Genomic DNA, 26,834 nt, shown 5'->3' on the forward strand with positions numbered 1-26,834 from the left:
GCAACTGAATGTAGGGTATTTACGGTTTGCAGTGGTAGTGTTTTTGTCACCAGGCATTTGCAAGGGGCAATTGCTGAAATGTTTGTACAGCACATTTCTGAGGGTTGTTTGGTCCTGGGGTATCTAGCTGGGGTATTTGTGTCCGGTGTTGACCTGGGGGTAAGGGTGAAGATAAACTGTGTGGAATATGGGCATAGGGGGTATTTGATTGTGGGGTTATCTGCACAATGTGTTTATCTGGGGCATTTGCTGGGGTAAAGCTCTAATGGTGCGTTCACACACAGTAAATGGAGGCGGGTCAGTTTGGAAAAGTGATGTTTCATCATGTGACAGGAAGAGAAGCTGCAGAGACAAGCACTCACCAGACCCACATCAGGTCAGCGCAAGAAGGCATCATAAACCCTGCAATCAGAGCTCAATGCTGCCTCCACTGGGGAGGCTGAGCCACAGCAGCATGAATATTCACATACAAAACTACCTATTTGACTCTAAAAAGATAGAACTTAAGAGTAGATCTTTCTCTGCCGCTCACTCTTTATTTCACACATGCACACACACACACACACATGTGCGTGGACACACACACAAACACACACAATTACACACGAAGTGAACATACCCGCCACAAAATTTTAATGAGGGTGAGAAATCATCAGAAAGTCTGTAGTTAATGTTACAGCTGAAAATCAAACTCCAGAATCCTCAGTCCTGCCCAGTCTTTTAAACTTTCCCCCAAAAGAATGTATGTATGCATGCACACACACACACATGAACACACACACACACACATATACATGTACATCTATACACGCACACACTAACACACGCTTATACACACGCACACATATGCACACACACACACACACACAGGCACGTGTGGTTGGTGGTTTAGGATCCGCAGCAGCTGGTGGCCTTGGTCATCTCCTTGTTCACGTACTCCTGGAGCTGAAACTTTGGTTCACTCAACTCCTTCAAGGACCTGTGCTTCAGCTCTCTGTGTGTGAGAGAGAGAGAGAGAGAGAGAGGGAAGGAGACAGAGAAAGAAAGAGAAAGGGAAGGAGACAGACAGAGAGAGAGAGAGAGCTTGCATTTGCACAAGTCCTATAAAGTCAATGTTGTATTTAAAATGTAAGGGACCCTTATTGAAAACATAAATTAATTTCTATGCAGGAGGTCGATGCGCTCCTGGACGTGAGTCAGTCTCCCTGGATCACCCTGAGGAGACGGGTGGGGGGGGGTTTGGAGCTCATTAGCTCAGGGATCATAGGGGGAGCACCGAAGCGCTGTGGTCCTGACTCACTTGGCCGCGGCGGTGAAAGCCAGGTCCACATTGAGCCCAGACTTGGCGCTGGTCTCCATGAAGGGCACCCCGAACTCCTGCCACAGAGACAGACACATTCCTCAGACGCTGCTACCGTCACAGCGTTCGTCCACGTCATAACGTATTCAATAACAGCCAAACGCGACGCTGTGTTGGGGAGTTTCTCCTCCCTGTTTGAGTGTTTTTCTTCCCACCAAGCAGTTTCTTTTTCTCACCTCAATTTCTTATTTTTTGGGGGTTCAGGCCTATTTTTTTTAATTTATTTTTTTTGCCCAATTTTCTTTTCTATTTCCACTGTAAAGCAATTTCTCAGTTTAAAAAAAAGCTATATAAATGAAACAGAGTTGAATTGCACCGAATGAAAAAAATTATATTTTTTCAGAGCTGGTGAAAACACATTTCAATAATACCAGTGCATAGTTTTCTTTAAAAGACGAAATGCATAATACTATAAAATATGAAATGTATGAGAGTCACGTGATTGAAGGGATACCTGAAGGAATTTTTTTGCTTGTAATTGCATTTTGTGAGAGTACAGTGCATGTAACAGGTGCGGTGTTTGATCTGACAGGCGTAAATGGCGGAGGGAGGAGGTACAGGATGTACGCGTCTCCACGCCTCCCGCAACCCAACATCTGGTCCCTACCCCCAGTCTCAGAACCACTGTTAAAACCTCCCCAACTCGGTAAAGCCGTAGCCAGCCTTTGCTATAACTGGACGCATTCAGCAGGGGGCGCTGTTGCCATGTCGCAGCAGGGCCACTCGAGGACAGACCACAGAAATCAAAGTGCAACACAGTGAGAATGAAATGAGAGCAGCTCTTGCTTTAATGTTTCACCCAAAAGGTAAATCAAACTGCTAAACGTAACCTGACTGAGAAACCCGACCTCTTTTGACCCCGTGGACATTACACTGCAGTGCTTGGCAACAGTACACGACACTGTTCACTTTCAGATTGCCTTCTATTCGCCACTGACAGGAGAACAGGGCTTCACTACAGTCAGAACAGGTGGAGCAACCTAATGCTATCAGTGGCTCACCGATTTGCACCAATCATTCTGTTGCGCCACAGAAAGCGAAATCCTGATTGGTTCGTGCAAATGAGCGATTGACAGGTCAAGGTGTGCCATCACAGGGCTCACAAAACCCCACTCCATGTGCTGCTATGACACAATTTTTTGTCCTGCATACAAAAGTAATAAGGTTTGACTTGGAAAGAAACCACTGACCAGTAGAAATGAACTTTAACCCATTTAAGTTGTGAGATCACAAATACAGTGTATGTGATTAGAATGCCATTAACTGAACATTCTAATGCTGATGTCACAATCACAGCTGGCGACTGAAAGCAATGGAGTTGCTAGAACACTGACATGTAAATTTTGAAAACACATTCCAAAACACCTACTCTTCAAAGGGTTAAAAAATTGAATTGCTTCACGAATGCTGTAGAGGAGTTCTGCAGTTCCCACAGATCAAGCGAACAGGAGAGCAGCCCGACCCACCCGAGTTTCCATGCTGGTGTGAAACACGTTCACAGTGACATCACCACAGTGTTACTTACAATGCTGTAACAACGTAGTGCGCTGAGTCAGGGGAAGAAAGATTTGTGTGCGAGTGTGTGTGTGAGTGGGGTGTGTGTGTGTGCGCGTGTGTGTGCATTCCAGACTCACCTTGGCTAGTTTCTCCCCCTCCTCTCTCCTCACCACTCTCTGATGTGTGGAATCAGCCTGAAAGACATCAGAATTAACACTAATCCCAGCACTGACCAAAGGACTGACCCCTGCACTAATCCCAGCACTGACCAGGGGACTGACCCGCGCCTTAATCTCAGCACTGACCATTGCACTAATCCTACCACTAACCTGTCCACTGACCTCTGAACCAATGTCAGCATTGACCTCTGCCCTACTGACAACACTGTCAGCACTGACCAGAGCACTGACCTCTCCCTATTCCTCGCAATTCCTTTTTATGCAAGATCAGCAGGTTTAACATATTATTTACACTTGGTTCACAGTTTTATAGAAAATAGCAATATAGTTATGTGCTGTATGCACTCATAATAAATCCATATGCAGGCTATTCTAAACCATGCATATTCATGTCAGCTGTGTCCCTGGATCTGAGTGTAATATTTCACTCCATCTCACACAAGTAGCGAGTTAGCCTCTAATCTCCACCTGCTCAGACATCATCACTCATACTCTACCTGTCTGATATCTACCTGTATTCTGCTCCATTCATCCCGGGGTAAAACTAAGCGCTCCGGAAGGTGACTTCAAGTCGAGGCTGGAGCAGGTGCGCATATTAACGAAGGCACATTTATGGGGCAGAATTTTAATGACGCGCGTGAGCGGGAAGAGCCAAAATGGCCGTGCGTCCCACTCTCGCTCCAGGCTGTCTCTCAATCTCACAGCTATCATCCGTCCACGCCCGTCCACTGCCCAATCTATCAGGCTGCTGTTTGGCCTCAGCACGGATAACTGCATCCACGCCATCCATCACCCTGTCCTTCCCCTGTGCTCGGGGCGCTATGGAAGAAAACATCCCCGCCCGCCTCACCTTGTTCCCCAGGAGCATCAGCACCACATTCTGCTGGGCGTACTCATGGATCTCTGTCAGCCAGGCCTGTGGAAGGGGGGGAAACGGAGAGAGGGGAAGTGTGAGGAAGCTGGGACAGGAAGTGGGGGTGGAGAGTGGGAGGAGCCAGGAGGCTGGGACAGGAAGTGGGAGAGGAGAGTGGGAGGAGCCAGGAGGGTGGGACAGCAAGTGATGGAGGATGGTAGGAGGGGCTAGGAGGCTGACAGGACGTGAGGGAGAAGGGTGGGAGGGGCTAGGAGGCTGGGACAGGAAGTGATGGGAGATGGTAGGAGGGGCCAGGAAGTGAGGGAGGAGGGTAGGAGGAGCCAGGAGGCTGGGACAGGAAGTGGGGGAGGAGCGTATGAGGGGCCAGGAGGCTGGGACAGAAAGTGGGGGACGATGGTCAAAGGGGTCAGCAGGCTGGCTTGCTCCATCGAGCCACACCACCATCACAAATCATTTAATTTACTTGAGCACGCACGCTCATTTGCAGCAACGCCCTGTGAATGTCTCCTTCAATCACCATCACTGCCCTAGACTGAAGTAAATGCAAGGATGAATAGGACGGAGTGTAGCACAGTGGGTAAGGAACTGGACTTGTAACCGAAAGGTCGTAGGTTCGATTCCCGGGTAGGACACTACCGTTGTACCCTTGAGCAAGGTACTTACCCGAAATTGCTTCAGTATATATCCAGCTGTATAAATGGATACGATGTAAAATGCTATGTAAAAAAGTTGTGTGAGTCGCTCTGGATAAGAGCGTCTGCTAAATGCCTGAAATGTAAAAAATGTAAATGTAAAATGTAATATCTGAAACCATATGGGAAGCAATTCAGTTGATATTGCCCGTTGTTATTTCCTACTCCAGATTGGTTGTTTGGTCTCATTTCTCATTAACGAACAGCGCTCCTGATCCATGCTCGTGAGTTCCGGGGTGCTCAGAATCTTCTGGAAACTAGACCTGTCCACATCCTGGGCGGATTGGCTCCTCGACGATCAATTAAAGTTCCGACTGGTCCATTTGCCAAAAAAGGCCCTTCGACAAGCATGCTGGCATCACCTCATTTTATCTCAATTAAAAAAAAAAGCATTTTTAGAAATAGAAGACATACACGAAACAAACAGCAAAGTACCATCATAGTAGAGGAGAGGGACCGTCATTTGGACTTCGTTATTTAATCTCGGGGGGGGGGGGGGGGGGGGGCAGGACATCAGCCAGCAAGAGCACACCTTTCATTCGTATTCAGGAGACACCCACAGCAAACAAGGAAAATAAAGAAATAAATAAATCAGCTCCCTGTCCTTTCAGTGTATGGAAAAAAAAAAAAGCTTAAAGACTAAAAACGTGAGATAATTTCAGTAGGCCTTCCTTTTTCAGGAGGGGTGAAGTCCAGGCCTGTGCCTGTGAAGCTGCACTGGAACCACTGGAGAACCCGAACCCGGTTCTGACCCAGGAGAACCCCGTGTGGTGCACGCAGTGCTGCATACAGCGCTCATTCTCAAAAAAGAACCAGGTACAGAACCCAACCGCTCCACGCCTGTGTTCTTGAGTCTTGTCATCTGGTGTCTTGGCTTAGTATCCCTCTCTTTTTCTCTCTTTTTCTCTCATTACACTTTGTCATTTTGGCTGCCCGTCCCCTAGAAAGTGCTCCTTTGGCTGAAACGCTCGGCAATTCGGGCCGCTGCAGGCATCGATCTTCTCTCTTTGCAGCGAGGTGCAGATCCTCCACGCGTCTCGTTTCTGAACACTCTTTTCTGTAGAGTCGGTGTAATTGTGTTTATCGGTGTCGTTCGCTGCCCGCCGCACCAGAGCTGAGTCCGAGACGCGAGCCAAACACCGCAGAACACCAGGCTCAGAAACGGCACACGCTTAAGTACCCGCCGGGGCTTTCAAAACTGCTGCAGCAGTTTAACTGCGCTCAGTCTCGCGTCACTTTTTAACCATGCAAGGTGTGAGATCAGCAACGTGTGATTAGAACGCGGTATTTCCCACACAATGAATTTGAATTAGGACGGTCCACCCAAACAGAGTTGCGCCCTGTTGAATTAGTGCAGCTAATTGGCTAGCAGCTGTTTATTAGGCCCGGAACACAAATAACCAAAATGCTCATCGAATAATAACCGACCATAGTCAACGAGTCCACAGACGAACACCCAAGCTCCAACTCCTGGCAGTTTCGCCATAAAACCACCACCCTTAGCCTTCATGGCTTGGACTTTTAATAAGACCCAACGATTAGGCGGCAGTGTAGTATAGTGGCTAAGGAGTTGGTCTTGTGGTCTAAAGGTCATGGGTTCGAGTCCCCGCTAGGACACTGCCATTGTGCCCTTGAGCAAGGTACTTAGCCTGCAATGCTTCAGTGTATATCCAGCTATATAAATGAATACAATGTAAATTCTAGGTAAAAAGTTGTGTAAGTCGCTCTGGATAAGTGCGTCTGCTAAATTCCTGTAAAAAAATTAATAAAATTAAAATAAAAAATAAATTAGGCAACGCGTGTTCAGCTAATTTGAATGAGCTTCAGCTGCCACCCTGTAGAGCCAACGCTGTCCACTAGAGGGCAGCGTCCCATGTCCCTTCCTGGCACCAACACGTTTTAGCACTGGTATGGGCAAAATATAAACGACAGCCATCCCTATGCCATCGCTCCATAAATCTTTTCTGCAGACCAATGGCGCACCAAGCTTTTATGGTACCGCAAGCTCTTCAGCACGTCTTGTTTCTGCAAGAACGCTTTCCTCGGGACCGTTCGCTGCAAGGCCTCTTCTCACGGTTGAAGCGTACGCTCCGCTGCAAGCTGACTCCGCCAGATGCTGAGCGAGCACTTCACTGGACTTCCTGTCCCGCAAGGAAGTGGCATTTTAGGCACCTGGTTAGTTGCTAACCAGGGCAGCAATAGTGGACTAGGGGGCGGGTGACCAACATGGATGCAATTCACCCAACCCCCCCCCTCCCCAGATCGATGCCAGCTGCTATTCACATACAGGTCCCTACATGCACCTGGGGGTTTGATGCCCCATCACGGCGCCCTGGTCCCATCTCTCTCTCCCCCCATCTGAAAAAGCACATAAGGTGGGAAGACTATCTGTTATCTTTTGAAAAAGAACGAATTTTCTCCTCAAAGGTAAACGACAACACACAATAAGGGACTGGAGGTCAGAGATAATGCACAATAACAGACTGTAACACCCTCCACCCCCCCTTCCCTCCCCACACTTGTTATTTACCGCAGAGGTTGATATGCACCCCCCCCCCCCAACCTAAAAACCAAATCACAGATTTCCATGCCTGAAACTCAATGTTCTCCAGTCAGCCTCCCTGTGAGCTTTCCTTATGCATATTAATATGACTCAGCGTGGCCTTTCAGTCTGCCTCGTTGTTCTGATAAGGACCTGGGGAGAAAAAACACAGACCTGGGGGGGGGGGGGGGGGCAGGGAGAAAGCAAGCAATGCCAAAAAGAGAAGAAAAGTTCCCGCTTTATGGCAGCGGAATCCTGTACGGCTGCCGTAGCAACAAATAACCACGGCAACAAGGAAGAGAGAACGGTGAGCCCAGGTGTAACTGGCTGAAGTGCAGCCTCTTCTGCACAGTGCAGTAGAGGGGGTTACTGGGGTAGGGTAAGTCTCCTGTCTGTTCTGGCCCCACGATGGTGGAATGACCTCCCTGTGGAGGTCAGAACAGCTGAGACTGTGACCCATTTCAAACGACGACTGAAGACCCACCTCTTCAGGCTGCACCTCTCCCCATCCCTCCCTTCCCCCCTGTAAATGACTAAACTTAGGGTTGTAACTAGGCAGCTGTTTCATAGGTGACTTAGGCGCATCAACTGTCTTAACGACTACTTGTATTTTTATTTATTTTTATTTTTCCATAGATTGCGTTGTTGCCGTTCTCGTTGTTAGTGTTAATCAGTTTAACCATCAGGGTCCAAGTTTAACTATGCGGTTTGTTCCCTGTACTTGGACCGGTACTTCTCTCTAGGGGTTTCGTCATACTTGTTCCTGGTTATGGTTATACACTTTGTTGTACGTCGCTCTGGATAAGAGCGTCTGCCAAATGCCTGTAATGTAATGTAAGTCAGGGGGTAGGGTAACTGGGGTAGGGTAAGTCAGGAGGTAGGGTAACTGCAGTCAGGGGTAGGGTAACTGGGGTAGGGTAAGTCAGGAGGTAGGGTAACTGCAGTCAGGGGTAGGGTAACTGGGGTAGGGTAAGTCAGGCGGTAGGGTAACTGCAGTCAGGGGTAGGGTAACTGGGGTAGGGTAAGTCAGGCGGTAGGGTAACTGCAGCCAGGGGGTAGGGTAACTATAGTCAGGGGGTAGGGTAACTACAGTCAGGGGTAGGGTAACTGCAGTCAGGGGTAGGGTAAATGCACAGTTGGGGTAGGATAAGAGAGAGAGGGAGGGGGAGAGAGAAAAAGAGAATCTAAACTTGGGCACAATAATTCCCACTGCACAGAATGTGGACAGAAACACTAATTCTTACCCAATTAGGGGAAATGAGAAAATCCTGAAAGAAAAAAAGCAAAGAAGCATAACCACAACACATCTTAAACTTGCGCATCCACTCCTGCCAAGGCGATGTACCGTGCAGCATCTATCTTTGTCTAATTGCCTTTCCTCAATGAGGACTGCACAATGGAGACAGCACTGTTAAAAGGCTGATGGAAAACCTGTCCACTAAATCATCCTGACACACAAAGGAAACACCACCACAGATGTTCTGTAAGTACACCAGTATTTCTTTTTTTAAATAGCTGTGCAAGTCAGGGCTGTATATAAATCAAATTCCCGCCCCCATTCTGGAATGCCGCATAGCGTGCGCAAACCACCCTGCCCGTTCGGGTAGCGCTGGGACATCCATGGACCTCCTCCGAAACACGCGCTGCCCAACCAGCCGCTTCTTTTCGCACCGCCAACCACTGCCAAGCCAACCACACAGAGCGGAGTCAGAGGAGGACCATTCATACGCAGCTTCGACCTGCAGTCTTACGAGCGCCCTTATCGGTCAGCAGGGGTCGCCCAAGAGCCATGAAACGTGGAATTTTCTGGGCAACGACAGGCGCCAACTGGGCATTGCCCTGTGGAGCTAAAATGTGCCACACCGTGGTGGCTTACCCGAGTGAACCACCCAGCAGCCCTGCAAACCAGACGTTTGACTCCCGCGTTCCTTGGGTCCCGCATGCTGGCTTTTTTTCGAGGAGGTTTCCGGTCAGTATCGGGCTAGTTCTGTGGCTACAGATCTCATGGCCTCCAGTCTTCATGGAACATTCATGACGAAGGTTTTGAAGGTGATTGATTCCACCGGCAAAATCAAGTCAGGACACACTGAGCTTTAGAACTGAACCTGAATACAAGAGCCCACCGTCCGGGCTAGCGCGGCATGAGTCCGCGGCTCAACCTTCCGGAACCTTCTGCGACATTCCGAAACCCCTTTTCGGTCGGCATGGAGACGGGATGGCCGATGAATGGCTGAGAGTAGGGGAGAGCCGCGGGAAACCCTTCTTTAGCCCCAACGGTGATGAAAAGAACCATAACGGCATTACAATCGAGCGTGGCAGCCAATCACCGGACCCCCTGTCCTCCTGTGAATAGCCTGTAATCTTACAGCAGAATAGAGGAACATGGAGGAAAAAGAAAAAAAAAAACTTTCAAATGCTAAGAATAATTCCTGCATTCCTTCCAGGACACAAAGAAAAGAGCGATAAGCAAAAATGACTAAGATCTGGCCTTCAGCGTCAACCATAACCTCCAGCTTCCTATTCTATGATTGCTGTTCGATTAATGCAATTGATTGATTGGCCAGGGCCTCCCCCCTCACCTGCTGCCCCAGGTATAAATCAGTCACTTACAATGACTGTGAAATGTCAAGGCTTCCAGGATGCCTGTAAAGGTGCATTGTTTTGGTTCCTATCCAAAACGATTGAACGAGCTGCTTCTAATCAACTCTCCTCTTTTCTCTCACTGAACAACCTCCTAGACCCCTACCAGTCTGGCTTCAGACCTGGCCACTCGACAGAGACCGCACTCCTCTCGGTCAGTGAGTCGCTTCACGCCGCACAAGCAGCCTCCCATTCATCTGTCCTGATCCTCCTAGACCTTTCTGCTGCCTTTGACACCGTCAACCATCCCATCCTCCTGTCCTCCCTGGCAGCTATGGGGATCTGTGGCACAGCACTAGACTGGATTGAGTCCTACCTCTCTGGTCGCTCCTTCCAAGTCACCTGGGCTGGTGCAGTATCAGCATCTCGCCCCCTTGCCACAGGAGTTCCCCAGGGCTCTGTCCTTGGTCCCCTCCTATTCTCCCTGTACACCCAATCTCTTGGTCCTGTAATCTCTGCCCATGGTCTGTCTTATCATTGTTATGCCGATGACACCCAACTCTTTCTCTCCTTCCCGCCTTCTGACACTCAGGTCTCTGCTCGCATCTCTGCTTGCCTGAGGGACATCCAGAGCTGGATGGATAACCACCATCTTAAGCTGAACCCAGGTAAAACGGAGATGATCTTCATCCCTGCTCCATCCTCTAACCTTCTCGACTTTTCTATTTCCCTAGGGGACACTGAGGTGTCATCACCACCCACTGCCAAAAACCTTGGAGTGGTGATGGACAACAGACAGTCCCTCTCCCAGATCATCACGGTGGTGAGTCGAAAGTGCAGGTTCTTCCTGTACAACATCCGGAGAATCCGTCCCTTCCTCACCACCTACGCAACCCAGCTCCTGGTTCAAGCGATGGTCCTGTCCCGCCTGGACTACTGCAACTCACTACTGGCTGGTCTGCCAGCATCCGCCATCAGACCCCTGCAGCTCATCCAGAATGCTGCAGCACGTCTGGTCTACAACCTCCCCAGACATTCCCATGTCACTCCCCTGCTCACTGACCTCCACTGGCTGCCTGTTATGGCTCGCATCAAATTTAAGACCTTGGTGCTTGCATACCAGGCAGCTAAGAGGTCAGCACCAGGGTACATCCAGAGGATCATCAGACCCTACACCCCAGCCAGACCTCTCCGTTCTGCCACCTCTGGACGCTTGGCACCTCCCTCTCTTCGCGTCTGTACTTCCCGCTCCCGTCTGCTGTCTGTCCTGGCCCCTCGCTGGTGGAATGACCGCCCCGTGGCGGTCAGAACAGCAGAGAATCTTACCACCTTCAAACGCAGACTGAAAACTCATCTCTTCAGGCTGCACCTCTCCCCACCCCTCCCTAGCCTATAGTTTAGCTCACTGTACCTAGTTAGGATAATATGATTATGTTAGTGTATCTGGCAGGATTGTTTTTGTCTGATTAGGTGTGATTAGATGTGATTCCAGTGCTAGTTTGTACTTGGTAGGATTCTTGCTTGCTGAACAGCTTACTCTACAGGGTTGGAGTCCTGTTCGATGTGGTCACTTCTGGCACTACGATCCTTACTTCACTCTAGTGTTTCTTTTGCACCTCTACAACGTGAACCAATGCACTTGTTGTACGTCGCTCTGGATAAGAGCGTCTGCTAAATGCCTGTAATGTAATGTAATGTAATGTGCTGATGTAGTTAAGTCTGTCCATGATCACCAGCACGCCATACAGACCACAGAATTAAAGACATCATCTCTGTCACAGGCGATGAGTCCTTAGCATTAGTGTTAGGGTTCGGCTGAAGGGTCAGGGGCACTGTCATCAGAGCAGTCTCGTTCCCAACATCGTCATATGTTGACGTTTGGGCAGATGTCCTCAGCGTCAACTCCGGACACCCTAGGTACCCCCACTGACTTTAAGAGAAACCCTCTGCGTCTTCATGTTGAAATAAAACTTTGAGGTAAACTTTAATCAGACCTGTTTCCACTGGAGAGAAACCTGAGCAGATAAACTGTACCCCGCCCACCTCTCCCCATTCCACCCTGCTAGGCCCCGCCCCCTCTATTCCACGGGGGGGGGGGGGGGCAGACTCTTCTGAATCACTCCCCTGGGTCTTTTTTAACATCAAACATCTTTCTCTTCCCCCCGCCCCCTCCGTCCTATTTTTCCTTCCACACCTCCTCTTTGTATTTTGACATGCTTTGTATTTTTGACTCAGGGCTGAAGCAAATTAATGTTTATTTTTAACTGTATTTTTTAAACTGTAATGCAGGTGACACAAGGTTGTGGACTTTGAGCTTTTACCTTTCAAACCCAACCTCCATCAGAAGATCGAGCCTCGGGGCTGAAGCAAACTTAAAGTCAATCAATGTTATTTAAAATTTATATATATATATATATATATATATATATATATATATATATATATATATATATATATATATATATAATATATTTCAAAAATGAAAAGTAAAAAAATAGCATTAATTGACTTCTAATTTGCTTTGCCCCCAAGGCTCGATCTTCTGATGGAGGTTGGGTTTGAAAGGTAAGAGAGCTCAAAATCCACAACCTTGTGTCACCCACAGTGAGCAACACACTTCTAAATCTCACAAACTGTGCATGAGAACGGGGACAAGACAACCCACCCATAGCGCTGCACTTGTCTCGAGCTGAGGCTTAGATCCAGATCCACAACCAGAAGGCTACAGGTTTTAATCCCCTTAGGGACACGGCTGCTGTACCCTTTTTACATAAGCTGTATATTCGGCAGAATATTAAAAACAAACCTTGGGAACAATGCATTGCATTATTGGGTTATATTAGCTTGTAATTGCACTGGTATTCGCATGGCATTCCTCTGTTATTACCATGTTATTCCACTTTTTTTTGCACTACAGGGTTTTCTTCATTACTCCAGAAGCATGCAAGATTTTATTCCAGGTCCCCCGCCCCCCATTTACCTCTGTGGGTTATGGTTAGGGTTAGGATAAGGAGTAGCCGGAGGACACCGTCCACGGCCACGGATTACACACAAACTCCACACAGAAAGGCCTTGATGGGGAGAACACACAAACTCCACACAGAAAGGCCCAGTCGAGGAGAACACACAAACTCCACACAGAAAGGCCTCGATGGGGAGAACACACAAACTCCACACAGAAAGGCCCAGTCGAGGAGAACACACAAACTCCACACAGAAAGGCCCAGTCGAGGAGAACACACAAACTCCACACAGAAAGGCCCAGTCGAGGAGAACACACAAACTCCACACAGAATGGCCTCGATGGGGAGAACACACAAACTCCACACAGAAAGGCCCAGTCAAGGAGAACACACAAACTCCACACAGACTGGCCTCGATGGGGAGAACACACAAACTCCACACAGAAAGGCCCAGTCAAGGAGAACACACAAACTCCACACAGACTGGCCTCGATGGGGAGAACACACAAACTCCACACAGAAAGGCCTCGATGGGGAGAACACACAAACTCCACACAGAAAGGCCCAGTCAAGGAGAACACACAAACTCCACACAGAAAGGCCCAGTCGAGGAGAACACGAAAATTCCACACAGAAAGGCCCAGTTGAGGAGAACACACAAATTCCACACAGAAAGGCCCCAGTGGGAAGAAGACACAAACTCCACACAGAAAGGCCTCGATGGGGAGAACACACAAACTCCACACAGAAAGGCCCAGTCGAGGAGAACACACAAACTCCACACAGAAAGGCCTCGATGGGGAGAACACACAAACTCCACACAGAAAGGCCCAGTCGAGGAGAACACACAAACTCCACACAGAAAGGCCTCGATGGGGAGAACACACAAACTCCACACAGAAAAGCCCAGTCGAGGAGAACACACAAACTCCACACAGAAAGGCCCAGTCAAGGAGAACACACAAACTCCACACAGAAAGGCCTCGATGGGGAGAACACACGAACTCCACACAGAATGGCCCAGTCGAGTTGAACACGCAAACTCCACACAGAAGGGGGGGGGATTTGAACTGGGTCAGATGAGTTTGTCTGAAACGCAGCTAACTGATCTGAGATCAGTCCCCGGCTGGTCCGCCACACGCTGTTTACCCAGGCGGCTCGACACCGCCTGACAGCCTGAACCGACGGGAACTGAAGAGGTGTAAAATAATGTCTGTTTCTGAGTGTGTGTGTACTTGTTTTTTTTTAACCCCCAGTGAGGTGATGGAGGAAATCGAAAACAATCAGAGGCTCCAGAGGTCCTTCGGCCGGACTCCCGGGCGGGGCAGGGCGGGGGGGGGACGCACATTCATCATGTTGGAACCCTGCCAGGGATGTGCAGCGGCAGGAGGAGCAGATCGATCCAGAGGCAGAAAATATTTTTGACAGATGGGGTTAGAATATGTACCGCTTTGGCTATCATCTGTCCCCTTCCTCTCCAAACGCACACACACAGAAAAACACACACACACAGAAAAAAAAAAAACACACACACACGCACGCACGCACATGCACACACACACACACAGAAAAACAAACACACACACACACACACACTCACACACACACTCGCACAGACACACTCACACACAGGGTGGAATGCAATGGAAAACAGTGCCATATGCAATACCCAGAGGACAGCGAGAATCAGGAAGGCTGGTTGGACAAAGTACAGGGGATCACTCACAGAGAGGAGCCCAGTTTCTATTGCGTCACTCACAGAGAGGAGCCCAGTTTCTATTGCGTCACTCACAGAGAGGAGCCCAGTTTCTATTCCATCACTCACAGAGAGGAGCCCAGTTTCTATTCCATCACTCGCAGAGAGGAGCCCAGTTTCTATTCCATCACTCACAGAGGGGAGCCCAGTTTCTACCGTGTCACTCACAGAGAGGAGCCCAGTTTCTACTGTGTCACTCACAGAGAGGAGTGGAGCTGCTTCTGCTGCTGCTACTGCTACAACTAGACCTACTACTGCTTCTGCTGCTACTTCTACTGCTACTACTGCTACTGCTGCTGCTGCTGCTGCTGCTGCTGCTGCTATTGCTACTGCTGCTACTGCTGCTTCTGCTGCTGCTACTGCTACAACTAGACCTACTACTGCTTCTGCTGCTACTTCTACTGCTACTACTGCTACTGCTGCTGCTGCTGCTGCTGCTGCTGCTACTGCTGCTACAGGCAGGAAATACTTGCTACGATGTCTCCTCCTCTCCAGCGGGTAAAACACACAAGGGCCAGGTGGTCCTACGTCACATTTAGGTTGCACACACCCGCACCCCTCTCCCGCGTTCTCACCCCATGAAACATCCGGAAAGTTCTGCCACCCTCCGTCTAGGTCACACTTTTAGAGGAGCAAACAACTCACAGGTCACGCCGTGGGTACCTTCAAGGAGACGGTGACAAATGTGGTCCTCTCGCCAACTCCAAATGTTCCCCCGATTTTTTTTGTTTTGTTTGTTTTTTGGCAGACAAGAGTCCTGAACGGAATTCAGATCCGCTGCTGGCATTTCTTTCCCCAAGCTCACCGTCTGAATCAGAGCCTCCCAGACCGTCCCACGCCTCCTGCCCGGATGGGCAAAGGAACCTCAGGGATGCGGACCTTCAAATTTCCATTTTAAAAAGTGCACTTGTCATTTTCAAAGTTATGAATGCTTAAGGGCTGTGAACCACCTCCGCTCCAATGCAATTCCAATTTGTTGTTCTTGGGTTCCAGAACCCTAAATCCCGCTTTGTGACATCATCGTTCATCAGGAACAGGCAGTTCAATTTTGCTGGTTTTTTAATAGGGTTTTCGGAGGTATTTCAGGGGTGACTTAAATAGGACAGCTCAGTTAACCTGGACTACAACCACAACTGCAACCTGAACCCAACTACAACCTGAACCACAAATACAGGCTGAACCAGAACCACAACCTGAAGCACAACTACAACCTGAAGTGCAACAACAGTCTTGGTAAATGGTAAATGGACTGCATTTATATAGCGCTTTTATCCAAAGCGCTTTACAATTGATGCCTCTCATCCGCCAGAGCAGTTAGGGGTTAGGTGTCTTGCTCAAGGACACTTCGACACACCCAGGGCGGGGTTTGAACCCTCCGACTGCCAGACAATCGGTCTTACCTCCTGAGCTATGTCGCCCCCTTTACTGAACCACAACTACAGCCTGAACCACAACTACAGCCTGAACCACAACTACAGGCTGAACCACAACCACAACCTGAACCACAACTACAGCTTGAACCACAACTACAACCTGAAGCACAACTACAACCTGAAGTGCAACAACAGTCTGAACCACAGCTACCATCTGAAGTGCAACTACAGCCTGAACCACAACTACAGGCTAAACCACAAACACAACATGAACCAGAACTACAACCTTAAGTGCAACTACAGCCTGAACCAGAATCACAGTCTGAACCACATCTACAGGCTCAACCACAACCACAACATGAACCAGAACTACAACCTGAAGTGTAACTACAGCCTGAACTACAGCCTGAACCACAACTACAGTCTGAACCACAACTACAACATGAACCAGAACTACAACCTGAAGCACAACTACAACCAGATGTTTCCTCTCACACTGGGAGCTGTGCTTTCCCTCAATGAAAGACCAGAGCAAATACACATCACACACAGATCTCACACAGTGTGTGTTTATGCTGCAGATGTAGGCATTACCATTCGCAGGTATTGAAAATTATTTTAATCAATTATACATGTAGGCGCATGTATTCGGTCAAATGCACATGCAGATACATACACATGCACACACACACATTAACATTGTGACTCAAGAGAATGTCAACCTAATGAATCACAGTAGCTTTTAAATGTTACATCAAAAGCATTACCCTTTCTACAGTGAGTGCTAAAATCAATGCTTATCTTTTCACTACAGTAATTATGGCATCATACCATGCTATCCACATAAATATCATAAATATTCTACATTATAGTACAATCATTTTGATTGTACTACAGATGCTGTTATCCACAGGGACACACCATATCATCAACAATGTATAGCAACACATAGCAAGTTGTGGAAAGTTTATGCAAATCTCAGAATCTGGAATTCCTTAACTGGTGGTGTTTTGTTTTATGTCCGAGGCTGACTATAGCCTGAATTGCCCTCTGGTGGGGGTAATAAAGATTTTACGAAGCATTCAAAGTTTAATCATTATGTATGTGGCAGCCAGCCAGAGATGAAAATATCAGCCATCCACCCCTGTCTCCAGGCTCTCACCTTCCCGATTCGAGTTAATAGAAAACATGACAGACATTTTGTATCTGCCCCCCATACCCACCCTCCCAGAGCCCTGAGAGGGAAGGGGATACTGCTACAGCCCGGCTATACTGCTTTACACAGACAGTGGGAAGGGGATTCTGGTACAGCCCTGCTATACTGCTTTACACAGACAGTGGGAAGGGGATACTGCAACAGCCCTGCTATACTGCCTCACACAGACAGTGGGAAGGGGATACTGCTACAGTCCTGCTATACTGCCTCACACAGACAGTGGGAAGGGGATCCTGCTGCAGCCCTGCTATACTGCTTTACACAGACAGTGGGAAGGGGATCCTGCTGCAGCCCTGCTATACTGCTTTACACAGACAGTGGGAAGGGGATCCTGCTGCAGTCCTGCTACACTGCCTCACACAGACAGTGGGAAGGGGATTCTGCTACAGCCCTGCTATACTGCCTCACACAGACAGTGGGAAGGGGATCCTGCTGCAGCCCTGCTATGCTGCTTTACACAGACAGTGGGAAGGGGATTCTGCTACAGCCCTGCTATACTGCTTTACACAGACAGTGGGAAGGGGATCATGCCACAGCCCTGCTATACTGCTTTACACAGACAGTGGGAAGGGGATACTGCTGCAGCACTGCTATACTGCCTCACACAGACAGTGGGAAGGGAATCCTGCTGCAGCCCTGCTATACTGCTTTACACAGACAGTGGGAAGGGGATCCTGCTGCAGCCCTGCTATACTGCTTTACACAGACAGTGGGAAGGGGATCCTGCTGCAGCCCTGCTATACTGCTTTACACAGACAGTGGGAAGGGGATACTGCAACAGCCCTGCTATACTGCCTCACACAGACAGTGGGAAGGGGATACTGCAACAGCCCTGCTACACTGCCTCACACAGACAGTGGGAAGGGGATACTGCTACAGCCCGGCTATACTGCTTTACACAGACAGTGGGAAGGGGATTCTGCTACAGCCCTGCTATACTGCTTTACACAGACAGTGGGAAGGGGATACTGCAACAGCCCTGCTATACTGCCTCACACAGACAGTGGGAAGGGGATACTGCTACAGTCCTGCTATACTGTCTTACACAGACAGTGGGAAGGGGATACTGCTACAGCCCTGCTATACTGCCTCACACAGACAGTGGGAAGGGGATACTGCTACAGTCCTGCTATACTGTCTTACACAGACAGTGGGAAGGGGATACTGCTGCAGCCCTGCTATACTGCCTCACACAGACAGTGGGAAGGGGATTCTGCTGCAGCCCTGCTATACTGCCTCACACACACAGTAGGATGTTACAGGAATACAGGACAAGGTCTTAAATACCAGAAGTCAGAGTGTGTGAGAGAAGGACATAAATACAGCAGCCATTAAAAGACACCTTCACCGACTTTCAGAAAAGTGCTCAACACAGTGTTACCCAGACAGGAACATATTCCCAGTGGCACAGCTGCCCAAATTCGCCCCCATAAACAAGCTTCATGCAAAGGTCACTGGTAGACTGGACGGGTGAGACGAGTGGAAAACATGGCTTATTTTTCCAGACGTTCCAAATCTTGTCTGGCGTTATTGTGATAAAAACACTTGTTTCCTGATAGAATAAAGCTCTTTGATAACGTGAAGTGTGACTTTTGAACATCTCCAATCTGTCATTTAAAATCTTATGTGACTAATGGCAAAGAAATGGACTGGCATTGTGTCCGTCGAAACAAGAGACCTCCAGTCCCATACAGCCTAGTGCACATTGCCTGGGGCCAAAACACGCAGGAGAAAAACAGAGAAGAGGGAGAGAGAGAAAGAAGGAGAAGATTCCCCAACAGCTGTGATTAAACAATCTGTTCAGAAAGCTGAATCAGAAATAAATGAAAGGAAGAGAGAGAGAGAGAGAGTGGGGGGGGGGGGGGGGGCAAGAACCCAGGCAAGAGCTGAAATCAAAGTAAGGTGTCGGAAGCAGGAAGCTGAGCCAAAGCTACGCCATTACTTTCATCTTTCCGTCGGCACAAACTCCATTTTCTTGAACTCCCATTTCCTCAACAGCAGGGAGGGCTATCACAGTGACATCACAGCCAATAAGTTCTGCTTGTTGTTGTTTTTATTTATTTATTTATTTTATTTTTTTTTAGGAGAGAGACCAACCAGGCAGTCCGAAACTCAAGGACACCCAAAATGAAAGGTCAGCTCCCAAAATCCTATAAAAGCTCCCAGAAATGGCGGACGTGCCGGGAAGGAGTACCGGTTTTACCGAAACCTCCGGGAAAGACCGCCCGCCTTGCTGAGGGACCTGTCACGACTGAGCCCCTCCGTCACACCGAAATCTCCCAAAGGAGACTGACTGACTGGGCGGCAGTGTAGTGTAATGGACAGGAAACCGGGCTTGAAACCCAGGTTGCAGGTTCGATTGGCCCCTGTTGCCCTTGTGCCCTTGAGCAAGGTACTCACTCTGAACTGCTTCATTACATATCCATTTTATGTAAAAAATAATAAAGAAGTGTAAGTCGCTCTGGTCTGCAAACTGCCTGCAGTGTAATTTGTAATTTGGCAGTTTGTACAGCCCCCCCCCCCCCACCCCCACAGGTCACCTGACTTTCTCCACGCCAAAAGGGAGAAACCGCAGCCTGGCATCCTCTCCCCGTGGGGCGAGTGTAGAGCTCATCATTCTGCCATGAAGGGGCTGAATTGGGTTTCCTCACATTTTCGTATGGGCCTCTCCCGGCTAGGTCGCCGTCTCGTCCCCCCCCCCACCACCCCCATCCCCTTATCCCACCCCCACCCAACACCATAATTGAGCTTTGATTAAACAGTTAGCCGAGCGGGGAGTTTAATGGCGGAATTTAACACCTCTTCCCGGCTCGTCTGTGGGTAGTGTCTCTCTCACAACTTCATTTTATTAAATTACACCGAGCTTCCAGTGCATCTAATGAGGGCAGGTGACTAAAAATAAGCATGAAAATTAATACCTTTTACTTTCCTCTTCTCTCTCTTACACACACACGCACGCGTGCACATGAGAACATAAGCGCGCACACCCACACACACACACACACACACACACACACACACACACACACACCACCTACTGCACAAGGAATTACTAGCAGAAGGCTTTAGAGCGATGTTGAACCCAGATCACAACAATGGCGAATAATTATAGAATAGTGTGCCATTCCTTTACTACAGCCTGTGTCATTTCTCTTCGTCTATTTATCTGTTCATTTATCTTCTTCCTCACAAGCATAGTCAAGAAATGAGATGTGAGATCAATGGTCAATCTCCAGAATAAATGAAAAATGTTAAAAAGTAGGCCTCGCGTTTATTTGTAATTCAAAGTTTTAAAAGGCCAGGCCTGTATTCTATTTTAAAATATAAACAATGATTAAGTTGTTTTTCTTTTCTCAATAAAGCCAAGAATACATTACATTCTGCTTCGCCCTAGCAGGTCAAACACGGCACTTGAAAGAAGAATATTAAATGCAAGTGTTCGTGTTTTTCTTGCTGTAAAGGTTCTAATGTTGTTACTGAGAGGAAACCATTTTAACAAATAATTGCAAGAGCTGCGTAAGTTGCCCTGAGTAAGATCATCTGCTAAATGGCCATAATAAATGAATAAATGAATGAATGAATGAATATATGTATGAAAGCATGTATGCATGACTTCTAAACCTGTACCAGGAATTTTCACGTGCGGGTTGTGCTAATACGAAGCCATCTGGAGGCACAGCCCTGTACTCCAAGGAGGCAGACCATCGGTGGTCCCTGGAGCTCATCTGGCCGCTATTGACCCCCGAGATCTCCGGCGCTGGGAGGTGAAAGGGACCCTGGTCCAAGAACACTGCCCTTTACACGAACAGGGCTCACAGCGGAAGCGACCTTTGACCTGTGAGACCTGCTGGTCCGGGTGCCAGAGCCAGAGCACCATCCCAGGCAGCAAACCACCCGTAGGCCCCAGGTGAACGGCCAGACCGCCTTCAAACACGGAACCGCGCGCTGAGGACCGGGAGGGCCCAAAGAGACGGTCCCACACCGTCCCCGCTCCCGCGCCGCAGTCTCCGCCAGGACGCCGCGTTCCGCGTCGAGCGCAGGGCCAATCCGCACACCCGACCAGGTTCTGGTGCAGGCGCGAATGGACAAAATGAGATAAAAGTTTAAAAAAAAAAAAAGAGGGAACTTCTTGTTGAACACAGGGTGTTATATTGAGCAGTGTTCCACAGAGTTCCATCATTTTTATGGTGATGTTCCTCAGGAAACAAAAAAGGGGAACCACACCCTCCCGTGTTTACGTGTCTCATCCCCCCCACCCCCCCACCCTAAAAAAAAACATTCTGAGATACCACAACCGTTGCTACATCTGCTCTGTATAACCACAACCACACTCTCAGAATCCCAGTGTGTGCAAACAGCCTAGTGCACACACATGCACACACACACACACACACACACACACTCTCTCTCTCTCTCTCTCTCTGGCATCAGCATGACGCAGGAGCTTGCAGAGTAGCACACACACACACACACACATGCGCGTGCACACACACTCACACATACACACATGCGCACACACACGCGCACACACACACACACACACTCATACTCTCTCTCTGGCGTCAACAGGAGCTTGCAGAGTAGCACACACATACACACACACATATGCTTGCAGATACACACACAAACACACACACACACACACATAGGCACAAAAATACACACACACACACACATAGACACACAAATACACACACACACACACATAGACACACAAATACACACAAATACATACACACACAGACACACACACACATAGACACACAAATACACACACACACACACACACACACACACATAGACACACAAATACACACACACACACACAGACACACACAAATACACACACACACACACATAAAGACACACAAATACCCACACACACACACATAAAGACACACACATACACACACACACACACACATAAAGACACACAAATACACACACACACACACATAAAGACACACAAATACACACACACACACAGACACACACATAAAGACACACAAATACACACACACACAGACACACACATAAAGACACACAAATACACACACACACAGACACACACATAAAGACACACAAATACACACACACACAGACACACACATAAAGACACACAAATACACACACACACACACAGACAGACACAGGATAGCAAACACACTTATCTCTCAGGTGCAGTGCTGAGACTCTAAATGAACTGCCATCACACCGCAGAGAGATAAAGTCTGGTGCCGATGCTCAGACCTCCTCTCCATTCCGGGGGCCTCCACAGCCAACAGAATAAACGAGTCACTTAAAAACTGCGTCTCTTTGCCAAACTACAATATGACAATGCTGTGACAGCTGAGCGAGGCCTCTGTCGCAGATACGCTGCTCCCAGGCCATTTTTCAGCCATTGCCCAAACACACACAACACCACAGGCAGCTTCACTGCAACATGTTCACAAACGCATGAGATCGTGGAAAGGAAACTGCTAACAGTTATGACTCTAAAAGACTGGTTCTTACACTTTTCAATACCGAGATTCAAATTTGAAATACTTTCTAACGTCGGGACCCAGACGTAAAACTTACGGTATCACCTTTCCAGGATCCAAAAAATACACATACCAGCAAAGCTGAAGGGACCATAGAATCATCCTTTTGATTGGTTCAAACAACTTTAATGACTGACAGCTCACAGTAACTCCACCCATTATGAAGAACTGAGGTAGAGTCAATCTGTAATAATACTGTAATACTCACTGTAATAATATCACATCACATTATCACCATCGGTGTAAAAAAAAAAACTTCACATGCTATTAATAATGCTAGCACCACTTCTGTGTTATTCATAACGATGATACAACCGTAGACATCTTCTCAAATTCCCACCGTTATGCAAGTCAGCCATTTAACGCCATCTCTCCATTTCCCAGCATCCTTTCAGATACTAGTCACCATGACAACTCATGGAGCGCTCAGTGTGCTCAACTCTCTAAATCAAGACGTATGTGAGCAGACAAAGTATAACTCTCAATTACACCACAGACTGGAGAAAAAAAAAACTCAGAAAAAACAAACTCCATCATTTTTGGAAAAACAAATCTGTGTCTTTCAAGCTTTATGCAGTGGACTGAATGGCCTGTTCTCCTCATTATGTGTTCTTGTGTTCTTATGTTCTAGATGGGCTGAATGGCCTGTTCTCCTCATTATGTGTTCTTATGTTCTAGATGCACGCTCCTCATTTCTCAGTTGTCACCAGACAGACAGGCGGTAAGCGGTAGACTAGTAGGAGAAAGACAGAAGGAGGGAAGGACGAAGTGAGAGTGAGTGAGTGAGTGAGTGAGGAGGACGGGAGGAGAAGCGAGAGAGTGATTCCCCGCGTTAGCGTGATGCTAACAGCTCGCGCGGTGACGCTCGATGCGAGAGTGCGGAAGAGGGCCAGCCATCAATCAGACCGCAGTGGCGCACACTCTCCTCATATTCAATTTGGCTCCACTGACGGGATCACAAATCAAAAGGGCAGGAGTACCCACGTCCCCCCTGGGGGAGTGTGTGTGTGGGGGGGGGGCAAACCAAACACCACCCCCCCCCAACCTCTCCTGCCACTGAGACTACAGTCAGCTCCGGCTGTGATTTAGACCATCTCTGAGATTACAGGTGGTGATTCTCCGTGAAAGCGAACGCCTCCCACCTACCTGGATGTTGTCGAACGATGTTTTATTGGTCACGTCGTACAGCAGGAGCAGGGCTGGGAAAAGAGACAGAAAGAGAGATAACATAACAGAAAGAGAGAGGGAGAGAGATTGAGCGGGACAGAGAGAAATAACAGCTCTTATCAGAAAATAAATAAAAGGCTTGTATTCCACAGATATCATTGATCATCCTAAAAAAAAACATGCAGTCAAATATTCCTGTTATCTACAGAGCAAGACCAGAGATGATTTTAACATTTTTTTTCTGCACTTCAAGACTGCAAGAGGATGAAATAATTTGTAGCTGTAAAATTTTTGTTGTGGCTCTAAGTGTGGAGTCTCTGTGGCTTTAACTGTGAGTGGGCGGAGTCTCTGTGGCTTTAACTGTGAGTGGGCGGAGTCTCTGTGGCTGTAATGTGCATGGGCGGAGTCTCAGTGGCTTTAACTGTGAGTAGGCGGAGTCTCTGTGGCTTTAACTGTGAGTGGGCGGAGTCTCTGTGGCTTTAACTGTGAGTGGGCGGAGTCTCTGTGGCTTTAACTGTGCATGGGCGGAGTCTCTGTGGCTTTAACTGTGCATGGGCGGAGTCTCTGTGGCTGTAATGTGCATGGGCGGAGTCTCAGTGGCTTTAACTGTGCATGGGCGGAGTCTCAGTGGCTTTAACTGTGAGTGGGTGGAGTCTCTGTGGCTTTAACTGTGAGTGGGCGGAGTCTTTGTGGCTGTAAATGTGCATGGGCGGAGTCTCAGTGGCTGTTGCTATGAGTGAGCGGGGTCTCTGTGGCTGTTAATGAGAGGGGGCGGAGTCTCTGTGGCTGTTACTGAGAGGGGGCGGAGTCTCCGTGGCTGTTACTGAGAGGGGGCGGAGTCTCCGTGGCTGTTAATGAGAGTGGGCGGAGTCTCCGTGGCTGTTAATGAGAGTGGGCGGAGTCTCTGTTGCTGTAGCTGAGAGGGGGCGGAGTCTCCGTGGCTGTTAATGAGAGTGGGCGGAGTCTCTGTTGCTGTAGCTGAGAGGGGGCGGAGTCCTTCTGGTGCCCCGGTGGGTAGGGCAGCGATTAACACCCAAGGTGTATCTCATCACTGTGCCACACACAGCTACAGCTGCACACGCTCCTCCAGTCTACTCATCTGCACGCCAGTGACCACTTTACATTCTACACACCGCGTACAATGACAGGAAGGAGAGAGAAAGAGAGAGAGGGAGGGAGAGGGAGAGGGATAGACAGAGAGAGAGATAGAGAGAGAGAGGCATTGAAGGAGGGTATCGCAACGTGCTCCTGCACTTATGAATGAAACTATCAGCCTGGCTTCAAAAGCAACACCCACTCCCTCCAACCTCCCAGCCCCCACCCCCAAACTCTCCTAGCCCCCACCCCCAAAACTCTCCCAGCCCCCACCCCCAAACTCTCCCAGCCCCCACCCCCACACCCTCCCAGCCCCCACCCCCAAACTCTCCCAGCCCCCACCCTCAGGAATGAAGAGAAGGACCACAGAAGAGCATTTGCATCGGAGATCCCGGCTTAAGAAACACAGTGTACACACACACGCACGCACGCACGCACGCACGCACGTACACACACACACACACAGACACACACACAAGCGCGGAAACAGAAATGTGATCGCACACTGCTTTAGCCATACTGCGGGGGTCAGTCTCACACCCAGCAGGAGAAGACGAGCTCAGGATTTACATTAGCACGTTAGCGCTCCACACTTGTGCATTAGCACGTTAGCACGTAAGTGCTCCGCACCTATGCATTAGCACGTTAGCGCCACCAAAGCCATTGGAAACCCCAAACCATTCATTGCACACTTAGACACACAAACACACACAAAGAAATTAAATGGGATTTACATGGGATGTATATAGAAACAATCAATTTACAAACAAGCATAATGCATGTAAGTGCACACGTGCAGGTGCACATGGACACACACATGCAAACACACAAGGTATCCATACACACAGGCATAAAGCATGAAAATGCGCACACACACACACGCACGCACGCACACACACACTTAAGAGATGTTTCAGGGCTCGGTGTGGACAGGCCTTTAATAGGCAGATCGTTAATCACCACGGTTACGAGAACGCACATAAACATCACTCAAAGGCTAATTACCCTCTCTGATGGCAACCAATCATCACAGCCCATTCATTCAGCCGTCAATCATGGCAGCAATGAGTGACGGATCAGGAGGAAGAACGAAGAAGAAATTACAGAGAAAAAAGAAACAGAAGAGGGGGAAAGATGTGAAGGAAAAGTGCAGGACTGACAGACATTTGTCTGGGTGGGGACTCAGAAAGGCAATTCATCCAGCCTTTCATTAGAAACATCATAAATAAAAAATTACATTTTCTGTGTGCATATGCGAACAAAAAACAATTATCTACCCCTTCACTAATGGCTCTCATAAGTTATCAGAGCTAATCACATTAGTAAACATCATAGCTTACGTGCAATTCCTTAAAAAGAAAATGAGAAGTTTTGCTGATTGTTTTGCTGATTGTTGATGAGTTAGTACTTTGCTGATTGTGGATGGGGTTTTCTGAAAAATGTGAAAAACTACCCAACATAACATCGCATCGTCACTCCAGAGAATTTGTCTAGGTGAAAGTGTAGAGGCCCAACTACAGAGAGAAAGAACAAAGAACTTGGCAGAACAAAAGGAACAAAAAAAAAAGACAAAAAAATAAAGACCCGGCAGCAAAAGAATGAAAGAGAGATGGGGAGAGAGAGAGAGAGAGAGAGGGAGAGAGAGAGACGGGGAGAGAGAGAGAGAGAGATAAAACATGTTTATTGATACAGAGACAGAAAGAGAAAGAAAGTGAGAGAAATAAAGAAAGCGACATGGGGAATGTCTTTAGCAGGCTGACAGGTAATTAGGCCTCTGCCAGGCCACGTGGGGTTGGGTTCTGCCCACAGACCGACAGCGCCGGCGACATTTCCAACCGCTGGAAGCAGGCCAAGGATCAAAAGGGCCGAGCCACCAAACCGCCAAACCGCCAAGCCGCCAAACCGCTGTGGCTTAGAACGCGGGTCGCGGACAATTCGGCCATCAGCCTCCCCGACACCCCCTGGGATGGCGTCGTCCCTTTTCCGGCTGATATTTC

The 26,834-nt window shown here is 48.5% G+C and overlaps 1 protein-coding gene across 1 annotated transcript; it reads right to left on the bottom strand.

The window, feature by feature from the left end:
• Window positions 1–298: 298 nt before the first annotated feature.
• Window positions 299–23,878, bottom strand: LOC118219649 (ras-related protein Rab-26-like). Its single transcript, XM_035402986.1, has 5 exons — window positions 23,722–23,878; window positions 3,887–3,952; window positions 2,995–3,051; window positions 1,301–1,377; window positions 299–994 (listed from the first exon to the last, which is right to left on the bottom strand). The coding sequence occupies exons 1-5, from the start codon at window positions 23,803–23,805 to the stop codon at window positions 889–891; spliced, it is 390 nt and encodes a 129-aa protein (XP_035258877.1). The 5' UTR covers window positions 23,806–23,878; the 3' UTR covers window positions 299–888.
• Between the last annotated feature and the right edge of the window lie 2,956 nt (window positions 23,879–26,834).

This window comes from Anguilla anguilla, chromosome 2 (assembly GCF_013347855.1).
Source record: "Anguilla anguilla isolate fAngAng1 chromosome 2, fAngAng1.pri, whole genome shotgun sequence".
In the NCBI taxonomy this organism is placed as follows: domain Eukaryota; kingdom Metazoa; phylum Chordata; class Actinopteri; order Anguilliformes; family Anguillidae; genus Anguilla; species Anguilla anguilla.